This window comes from Carassius gibelio, chromosome B20 (genome assembly GCF_023724105.1).
Source record: "Carassius gibelio isolate Cgi1373 ecotype wild population from Czech Republic chromosome B20, carGib1.2-hapl.c, whole genome shotgun sequence".
Taxonomy (NCBI): Eukaryota; Metazoa; Chordata; class Actinopteri; order Cypriniformes; family Cyprinidae; genus Carassius; species Carassius gibelio.
The window spans coordinates 1,506,236-1,517,435 of record NC_068415.1 but is presented as its reverse complement, the minus strand read 5'-3'; the positions used below and the strand labels follow the sequence as shown (position 1 = coordinate 1,517,435).

At 36.6% G+C, this 11,200-nt stretch overlaps 1 protein-coding gene across 1 annotated transcript; it reads left to right on the top strand.

Moving 5' to 3' along the window:
- The first annotated feature begins 4,322 nt into the window (after positions 1-4,322).
- LOC127984020 (G-protein coupled receptor 6-like) lies at positions 4,323-7,592 on the top strand. The gene is made up of 2 exons (XM_052586475.1): positions 4,323-4,447; positions 5,639-7,592. Exon 2 carries the CDS (start codon positions 5,647-5,649, stop codon positions 6,643-6,645), a length of 999 nt encoding a protein of 332 aa, XP_052442435.1. The 5' UTR covers positions 4,323-4,447; positions 5,639-5,646; the 3' UTR covers positions 6,646-7,592.
- Positions 7,593-11,200: the final 3,608 nt, after the last annotated feature.

The following is an 11,200-nucleotide window of genomic DNA, read 5'->3' as shown; positions in this document are numbered from 1 at the left end:
CCAAATTTACATGATTATGGTGTGAAGTTAATTATTAACTTGTTGCGTTTGAGCTCCTACCACGCATCAGAAAGCAGCTCTGAGACAATCATAAATGTCATTTTCACATATGTGCTGGTTCACATCCATCTGGTGCCAGAAGAGGTCATGCATATTTATCTTCAGAAAAACTACCTCTAGGATTTGGGATCCAAAGCAAAGCAGTCATGAATAGGCGATGATACGATCGATCATAATAGCAGCCTTTGATTAGGCAAGAATTATTTCTAATAGTCTAGCAGCAATAGAATCAACAAATATAAACTACATGTGCCTTATCTGAATATGTAATATCTAACATTTCTTGAGAAAAGAAAGAGCGTGAGTCATGATTCATGACTTAGTGCTTCATTTATATTCATTTAAGTTTTATTGTCAATGCTCTTACATTTTATGAGAGAATAAGTCGCTTTGAAGTTAATTTAGTCATTTTCTTCTTATTTTAGATTGGATGAGTGTAAAGGCTGGATAAGAGACTGAGCTGTTGTTTAAAGACTTAGTTCACCAAAAAATGTAAATTCTGTCATTAATTACTCATGTCCCTCATGTCGTTACAAACCCGTAAGACCTTCCTTCATCTTCAGAACAGAAATTAAGATATTTGTGATGAATTCAGAGAGCTCTCCGATCCTCCCATAGAGAGCAGGGGTTCTAACAATTTGTTTTCTAATAATATCTTCCAAGGTTGACATGTAAAGCGTGAAAAGTAACGGTCCTAGTACTGAGCCTTGAGGTACTCCATACTTCAGTTGTGATTGGTATGATTCCTCTTCATTCACTACTACGAATTGATGGTGGTCTGATGACACCATTTTGGAGGGTATCACACCTGTAGTTTGTTTATTAAGCATGCAGAGGAAACACCCAATAGAGCATTACAATAATCTAACCTAGAGGTCATGAACGCATGTTCTAGAAACATGGCTTTCTAAGGAAAGATTGCTGTTAAATAGCACACCTAGGTTCCTAACTGATGACGAAGAATTGACAGCGTTCTAGGGTATTACATGTGGAGGTTTTATGAGGTTTTGGCTCCAAAGGTGGACATTCAGAGCCTTGAGGTGTTCCAGTGTCACGTTCAGTTGGGTCATGGTTGGGGTCCAGATTCTCTGTCAGGGGGATGTGCTCATGAACCGCGAATACATCAAAAACAGATACATGTGAACAGATTGATTGATAAGAAGTTCTCTGTACTGCTCATTTAAAATAAGTAATTTGACCATCAAAAATATACAGCATTCATTTTCCCTATAAAAGCAATGCAGGAGTGTTTGATATGAACCTGTAGGTCATGAGGAACAATTGATTCACCGATGAGCATCTGATTAAGTTGTGCCTGATGTTAACGTGATGTATGAAGTTACATATGTACAGAATAGAATAAATGATCACGAGACTCAGCTCAGTGTTTTAAAATGATAATTTGTTGATTGAATTAATTGTTTTGTGAATTATATCTTTTTTATTATATTTTATTACTGAATTATACATATATATGCTCATCTGTCTCTCTCTCTCTCTCTTTCTCTGTGCAGCGTCTCGTTTCTCGCTCCGTGTGCCGCGTGAGTCTGGATCCAGTGCACAGGCCTCTGCAGAAATCAGTCACATGGCTGCAGGTGGAAACTTATTAACACACACACACACACACAGACAGACACACACACTTATGCATACTCGCTCGCTCAGAAAAGTGCTGCTGATTATAGGCCTTATTAAAGCTCCATTAGTCTCCGGACAATAATCAAGAGAGATATGGATAAAAATAAAAAATATAATTTCTTTTTTTATCTGACTGCGTGTCTCACTCACTGAGGTTATTAATAACATCTTAAGAGTGAAAAGTTGTATATACTTCAGGATTTAAGGTTAGACATTTTTCATGCACTGCTCAAATTTAGTCTATTCCACTTCCATAACAAGTGTTCTTTCAGAAAAAAAAAACCCATCAGTAATATACTTTTAAATATTTGTTTTATTGCACTTTATTTACTTGCATCTATAATTTTTTAAGCACATCATACTCATCATAGTTAACTTTAGGTTTTTTTCACTTCACACCACACCACAGCTTACAGTTTTATTCTTCTCTATATTCCTAAAATATTAACTGAAGGTTTTGCTTTTATACCTAAAATGTTATTCCTTCCTTTTGTGAGTTAGGAGCGAGAATAAAAAAATTGTAAAACTCTAAAATGGCAATGAAATCCAGTGAGAATTTTGGACCTCACGTTCAGGAAAGTGTATGCAAATGAGGGCATCTTTATTTAGATAACACTTCATTTGCACATTTAAACAACATATCTGAAAACTTATAATACAAATCAATTGTCTTGATGTACCTTGATTAATTAGTATGACGATATCTAGATTATCCTGCTTGTTTGTTTGTTTTCTGCATGTCTTGAACTATTACTCTAAAGTGATTTATTGTTTTTCATATTGTTTGTATTCTAAGTATGTGAACAAGTGAATATTTTCAAGGTTTCATCAGACTGTAAAACCAATGTAAATTCTCACAGTAAATCTCTTCAGGCTCAGTTGCTCATGTGTATATGTTTGATCAGACACTTGAGAAACCAGCACATTTACTGTGTGAATTAGTATTATATTGCATGGCTATCTGGAATACTTTTGTATATAAAGACACTAAATGACACTATGATTGTTGACCCAGGCTGTGGATTGATTTATGTCATGAGTATCTGTGCAATAAGCAGGTAAATGTCAGCTTCACATGAGGGTTTATTTTGTGATAATGAGCATTGAAGCTCATGCATTAGAACTGCTGTCATTCACACATTACATAACATTTATTTTACTCTTGTTCCTGTCGCGTGAGATTTTTTTTCTTGGCTATTCTTGTTCATTCTGTCTTTCTCTACCTGCTCTTTCTTTTTCTATGTTTCCATTGTTGTAATCATATTTTTCAGCAGTGAGTAAATGCATGTAGCTGCGCTGGTTTCTAGGATACCAGGAGAAAGGAGATGGAGAGATACTGAGAGAGAGAGAGAGAGAAATGAGCTTCACTGCATTCAGATACTGCTGACAGTCATCATCACACAAGATCACAGCGTGTGTCAATAAGTTACACATAAAATGTGATAAAATTTATAAAATTTATAATATCTTGTTTATTTTAATATAGTTATTTTCAATATATATTTAGATATTTTAATATTGTATTTGGATATTCTCATTACACTTTTTATTTACATAAAATATTTTTGAAATAAATATATTTGTAAATTAAATGTCATTTAAAAAAAGTATTTCATTATATTTAATTTAATTGTGTGTGTGTGTATATATATATATATATATATATATATATATATATACATATAATCTGATATTTTGTATCAATTTTATTATATATTTTATTATTTCAATATATTTAAATATTTATTTAAATATTTATAATATACATTACATACTGTATGCAACAATATATATTGTATTTACTATAATGTTTATATGTAAAATGTGATATAAAATAACATATATTTTATATATAATATAAAATAAGTGAGATATTATGAAATATGCAATATGGCTGTGGTCAGAATATTTATAGAAGATGTCTGTCAGATTACTGTCCGGTGTTTTATCCTCATTTTATTATAATTAACTCTGTCCTCTGAGGCCGTTGCATGATTCACACATCTGATGCTGACCTGATGTTGTTGTCAGGGTGTTGCTATGCTGTTGCTAGGTTGATTGTTATTTTTCAGAAACACCTTGCATATGTTCCTCAGCTCATGCAACTCTAGTTTAAGACTTAAAGTTGGGCACATTAGAAACTTTCAGATGTCTTTCTCTGTGGATATGAGCGTTGTGTGTGTGTCACCTGTAGAGCATATTGTCTTTGGCTCAAAAGTTGTGTGAATTTGATATCCATACATCTTAATCCTGTAAAGAAATGATTGTACCTGGACTATGGTACAGTGATGGCTTCAGATTGTACTTTAACATATGTGCCATCATCCAAATTTGCCAATCTTAAGTGAATGTAAACAGATTTTTGTATAAAATACAGGGGCACCTTTCATTGCACAAATCATTACAGCACGTGCGCTCAGTATGTTGCATTAGATCAAACATTGACATAGTATCTCATGCACATCGGTTGCAATCATTCACCTGTTGATCGGTGATGTTATGCGAACGGCTCGGTCGCGCGCAGATGTAGGCGGCGGCGTGCTGACGTCATCGGGGTTTAAAAGCGCCGCTCGGATCCGCAGGCGCCAGTCAGTCTCTCCGCTCTCGCGCTCCTCGTGTATTAAACCAGATCCAGGACTCATGTCCAGCAATCCAGACTGGGGTTAAGGATTCACCTGAAGAAGGACACGCACGCGGTCAGCTGAAGAAACTCTCTTCGTCTCTTGTTTTCCTCCATGTGAAGGAAAAGGTACGACAACCGATTGCTCTTTTCGATTATGAACTGCGTTACTTGTAAATTTTTCCCGGTTTCAGCACCATGGAGAGCGTGATGCACAAACAACGCATTCAACATTTTTCTAGTTTTTATTTTTATTTTTTTATATAAGTTTGCATTTTCCTTTAATGTCTTATTTGAAGTGCGATAAAGCCTTTGTGAACCAAATATTGATTTCAAATTTCTCTTAACATGGTTTTACTTTGTTATTTATGCATGAAGTCCCATGAAGAGATTCAGATCTACCCATATAGCGGCTTTTTAATAGGAAAAAGTAGGAGAGCAACTGCACAATTTTTGAAATTAAAAAAAAATGTTTTTGCACAAACTAACAGTTTTTGTAGTTGCTTCTTTAGTAAGTGAAAGCGAAACTCTGAGATTTCGCCATTTATAGCGTCTAATGATTTTCAGCCATCACATACCCTAGAGATTCATTTATGTTCGTTTAGCCAACATAATTGTGATTTAAAACAATGTTATAAAAAAAAATTAAACCATTACATAATATGAGCAATTTTTACCGATTATATACTTAACTACTTTATAGTTTACTACTTTTAAAAAAGATGTATAGGCTCAAAGTGCATGCTTTAATCCGCCGTGTTCTTTGCAAACCAACATTTTGCCATTCAGTACCACGGACAGCTCCAATTGACTTTCAATGGCCAATTACCAACGAGACTTGCCGTGCAATGCAATATTTTTTTTCATTTTCGTTCAGCAAATTAATATTATTATTATTTTGCTGATAACATACTTAAACAAGGTTTTATTCATTAAAAAAAATTTAAATGCTTAATTCAATCTTGTTCTTCACAAAAAGCAACGTTTTCAGATTCAGCACCATGGACAGCTCCAATTGCCTTTCATTGACCAAATAGATTTCTTCATGCAAATCGTAGAATAAAACTTCTTAACATGGTTTTATGATTTAATTCGAGTGCAATATCCATCCAAAAGACTTCTGTCGTCTTTTTTGATTGCGTAGTCTTCCAGCTGAAACGCGAACTTCAAATTTGAACATATAAAAAACTAATTTTCTGTGATTATTTTCTTCATGCAAATTATATCAAACTCACTCTTTTGAATGTTAAAAGTCTCTACATGTCATTTATAGATTTTTTAGTTTGTTTTACTGATCTGACATCATTGTTGTGTATCTAGGCTGAGCGATGAACGAGAGCGCAGCGCTCAATGAGAGTGGCGTGGGTTCGCCACAGTCCTCGTGGCTGGAAGCCGAAGCCTTTGATGCCAACCAGACTCTGGCGCTCTCATCAGCGGCCCTCGAGTACCACGTCAACCCGTGGGACATCATGCTGTGCCTTTCTGGGACGGTGATCGCCTGTGAGAATGCCATCGTGGTGGCCATCATCTTCTACACACCGACGCTTCGCAACCCTATGTTCATCCTGATTGGCAGCCTGGCCACCGCTGACCTGTTAGCCGGCATGGGATTAATCCTGAACTTCGCTTTCCAGTATCTGGTCTCATCTGAGACCATCAGCCTCATAACAGTCGGATTCCTGGTGGCGTCCTTCACAGCGTCCATCAGTAGCTTGCTAGCTATTACGGTCGACCGCTACCTGTCGCTCTACAATGCCTTGACGTACTTTTCAGAAAAGACGCTGCATTATGTGCATCTGATGCTGGTGGGAACATGGGGTGCGTCGCTGGGATTGGGACTGCTGCCCATTTTGGGCTGGAACTGTTTGGAAGATGCATCCACCTGCAGCATCGTGCGTCCGCTCAACCGCACCAACCTCACCGTCCTCGCCACGTCGTTTTTCGTCATCTTCGCCCTCATGCTCAGCCTGTACTTCAAGATCTGTAAGATAGTGTGTCACCACGCGCATCAGATCGCTCTGCAGCAGCACTTCTTCACCACCTCGCACTACATGGCCACCAAGAAGGGCGTCTCCACGCTCGCCATCATCTTGGGCACGTTCGGCGCCAGCTGGCTGCCTTTCGCCATTTACTGTCTGGTCGGGGAGCGCGAGTATCCGTCGGTGTACACATACGCCACGCTGCTCCCCGCCACCTACAACTCCATGATCAACCCCATCATCTACGCCTACCGCAACACTGAGATCCAGCGCTCCATCTACATGCTCTTCTGCGGCTGCTTTCAGACCAAGGGCTCGTACCGATCCAGATCACCCAGCGAGGTGTAGATCCTCTGTGCTTTTTGTAAACCCCTATAAAGCCTGAGATATGCAACAATAGTCTAGTTTTTGGAAATGGAACAGTTTGTTGGACATTAGTGTTTTTTGGTCACGGGTTCAAATCCCGGACGAGCCCCCAATTGGTAAAGATGTGGCTATAAATAATGGCTCATATAGTGAGAATGTACGGGGAAAATAACAATTTCTTAGGTGTAATGTAAACAATTGAGATCTTTATAACTGTACAACAGACAACTATCATAAAGTTATATGAATATCAGTGGTCACACTATATCTCCAATAATATTATTAAGATGAGATTGAAATTATCCAAACGTATAATTCAATGCAATCTAATGCTGATTGAGAGATTACGAAATAAACGCTCCTCGGAAGATCCTGAGGATCAGATTTGAGACATGATTGATGGAGAATCAAGTAAAGCTGAGATATGACTAAAGTTACTCAGAAGTAATAAAAATCAGCCAAGGTTTGACAGCAGAAAGAAACACCAGCTGAGGCTGGACATTTGTACAATTACACTAAAAGAGCTTTTACTGGATGAAAAACTCGAAACTATCAATCAGACAGAAGGCATTGCATTTTGCTCATGGTGGTCAGAAATTTGCATATCAGTGGGCTTTATAGGGTTAAAATCTTGTTCATGTCGCCTGTACTTGCAGAAGTATGAATACGGCACTCATTTGCACTTTAATGAGACCAGGGCGTCTCGACACGCTGTGAACAAGCAACAACTCGTATCAAGAATGTATATTTATATTATTTATAAGTGACATGTGGCACTTTACTGTACAAATCTAGACGCCAAAGCAGTATTGTGTAGGCCTACGTGTTTGACAATTTACTCAACTCATGTGATGGGTTTTATATTTTGTAAAGTTGCTCATGACTGTATATTTTATACAAAACAATGAACAAAAAATAAAAAATGAAAAGCTCAAGAAATATGAAGTTTCATTGCTGAACGTGTGTTTGTCCGCTTGAGTGTGTAATGAAGGAATAATTCAAAAGCCGAAACTGTTGAGATTGAAACTATGTTGCTATGTTGATGTCATCTGTTTAAAGGAACAGTACACTAGAAATTGATCCTCTGCAGTGAATGGGTGCCGTCAGAATGAGAGTTCAAACAGCTGATAAGAACATCACAATAATCCACTCCAGTACATCAGTTAACATCTGGCCAAAATAGTCGTCCACCCATAAAATTGCATCCTTCAGTGTAAAAAAGTGTATCTCTCACATCAAAATCAAGCCACATATTTGTTTAAACGCTGCTTGATCTGTGCAGATTTCTCTCCTGATTCAGACCAGAACACTTTTTCACTGGAGGAAGTGTTATTATGGATTATAGAGTATGCATAATAGTTAAAAACATCTTGATGGATTTATTTATTTTAGCTTCTTAAGACATTCACTGATGGACTGGAGTCTTGTGGATTATTGTGATGTTTTTATCAGACTCTCATTCTGACGGCACCCATTCACTGCAGAGCATCCACTGATGAGACACTGATGCAATGCTACATTTCTACAAACCTGATGAAGAAACAAACTCATCTACATCTCGGATGGCCAGAGAGTGAGCATAATTTCAGTAAATGGTGAACTGCTGCTTTTATTAAAATGCCAGATTGAAAGTATATTTCCATTTTTCTGTAGTAATGGCTTAAATTGACCAAGTTTTATTCATTCGAAGACACTGAGAATATCTTGGTTTGTGTCGTCACTGTCATTCTGAGCAGCTGCTGTTTCTGATTAATGAAGCTCGTCTGACAGTCATGAATTTTTCCTCCTTCAGCACTAATTAAGTTGAAGAGTGGACGTCTGTGCTCATACAGATTCATTCATTCAGTGAAGCAGGTGGAGCAGAAACATCCCGGGAACATCTCGGCACTTCAGGTTTTTATGGTGCCTCTAAGTTCACTGTATCAGACTAATGGATTTAGAAGTGCTCTAGCCATGCTGCATTGCTTGATCCACATTAAATTGATTCGAAGCTAGCTTTGCCGTTTAGGGTGAATTGGTTTGCTATTTCTTCCAATTTAGGTGTCATGAATGTGCATGCAAGTTTATAGATGTGTTTCGGAAAGGCGGTAAACATTTTTTTTACTTTCGACCCCCATTGCTTTCCATGTTATTTTTCTAGAATCAACACTAAAAAGCCGAAAACCTTTATTGTATCTTGTCAAATATGAAATACATGCGAACTTACAAAATATTCGTATTGAAAATGAGACTCATCTTCTGAACCCAATATTGCAAATATTTCATAACTATAGTAGATTTTTTTTTAGTGTTCAGTGTGTTTTTGTGATGTCAGTGTTATGTCATGACTTCGTTGCCCACAGGTCATGTGACTTACAGAGCTCAGATGATTGGCTCAAAAAAGATTGTTTCCAGGTTTCAGAGAGGTTAGAAAAAGGCCTTAAGTGCATTAAATTAATGCACTGAAAGATCCAGTTATGACATTTTTATTAAAAATCACCGGTTCAAACAACAACAACAAAATGGCTAAACGTTAAATGCACAAAAAGATTTAGATGAAAAATGACTAAGGCAAACAAATAAAAAAAATAAAAATAAAATAAAAAAAAATAAAATAAAATAAACACCAGAATGAGATTTTGTTTAAAATATACCAGGTAAAAAATAATAAAATAAATAATTAAAGTACAAAATGTTTCTTCTGTGATTTATTTCTGAGTGAAACTTGATATTGATGAGACTTGATATTCTCCAGGTAAATTTCTCCTGGTAGATTTACTTGGTCTTTCTACTTCAATATTATTTGCCATTTCTTTGTAAATATTTGTGAATATTGAGTGAAAATTGTTTCAAAGTGAATCCTCTTCAGTTTTTCTCCTGATATCCTGATGGTAAGTTGATTCAGATGTCATTTTGACTCTCTCTCCCTTGCGCTGACATTAATAGACAGTCATTGCCACAAGACAGACTATATTTAAACATGCAGTTTTTGAATCATAATTTGTCTAGTCATGGAAAATTACATGATGGTCTTGTAAAAAAAAAGGCTTTTTGTGATGTTTGTGCCTGAAATAGATGCTCAGCTTTTGGTCTGTGTTGTGTTTTTGATTAAAATCTTAAAGCAGAGCCTCTGTTAGGGTCCAGACCGATGTGAGTGTGTGTTATCTGTCTGTGTTTGAGCAGACGTTCACTTGCTCGGAGCTGCACAGGTTGAGTCACAGTGTTATTCTGATGGATGTGGGTGCTTCATCACCGTCTGTGGGATGTGGGTGTCTGCTGGCCGCTCGATGACGTGCCGTCCTCAAGAGTTTGGAGCTGGATGGAGTAATGAACGAGGTGTTTTCTCATGTTTCTGTTGGTCAGACAGGAGGTCATGGGTTCGATTCCCAGGGTATGCATTAACCACAAAACCTACAATTCAGTGCAAGTCTCTTTGGATAGAAGCATGCACAAAATGCACCAGTGTAAATGTAATGCCATATGCACAGACAAACAAAACTAGTAAACAATTAAAAACAGGTATATATATATATATATATATGATAAAGAAATTAATGTTGTTTAAATATAATTTTAATTAGATTTTTTAAATATATATATAATATGACCTGAATATATTCTGCACAAGTCAGAGATTTACCCTTTTAAATAGTTTTATATAATCATACATAATAAATAGTTAAAAATGAATATACTTGTCACTTTTCTGCTTTGTAAACACACACACACACACACACACATATATATATATATTCTGAAAATAATAAGGGTATCAATTACACATATGTGACCCTGGAGCACAAAACCAGTCAATAGGGTAATTTTTTTTTATTAATTTTTTTATTGAGATTAATACATAATTTGAAAAAATAATATTACCATTAATGCATTATTTGAAAATCTGAGGGTGCGAAAAATAATAATAATAATAATTAAAAAAAGATCTTATTATTTTTGGCATAAAGAAAAATTTATAGTTTTGTCTCCTATAATTTATTATTGATTATTGCTCCAAATATAACCGTGTTTCTTTTGTTTCTTTTTCCAGTCCACAGAATTAACAAAACAAACATTTCAGCGCAGAAAGTGTGCGTGACGTCACCGAGGCGCGAGCGTGCGCGTGACGTGACGACGGCCGTCTGTCTTTAGGGGCAGATGTTGTTTAAGTGTGTTTTATTGACCTCTAATAGAGTGGCTTCATCTCTGATCTGGACTTCAGGCTACGGTTGGTTTGAGATCTCGGAGAGTGAGAATCAGCAACACAGACATTTATGAGCGCCTTTATCCCGAGCTCACTCTATTCTGATGCTCGCTTCTTCATACTTCTGCAGTGGTACCCGGGTGTCCATGTTTTATTCATGTGAGCCCACACACAACATCTGAGACTCTAAAGCGGCTCGAGTCATCTTAGCAACACACCCACTGAACGACACTAACCTTCATCATCATCTTCATCATTAACAGCGTCTTCCCTCCTCTTCACAAACAAATACAATAACCATGAGATGTGTGTTAAACATTCGAGTGTTTTCAATCATCCAGCAAATTAGTTTAATTT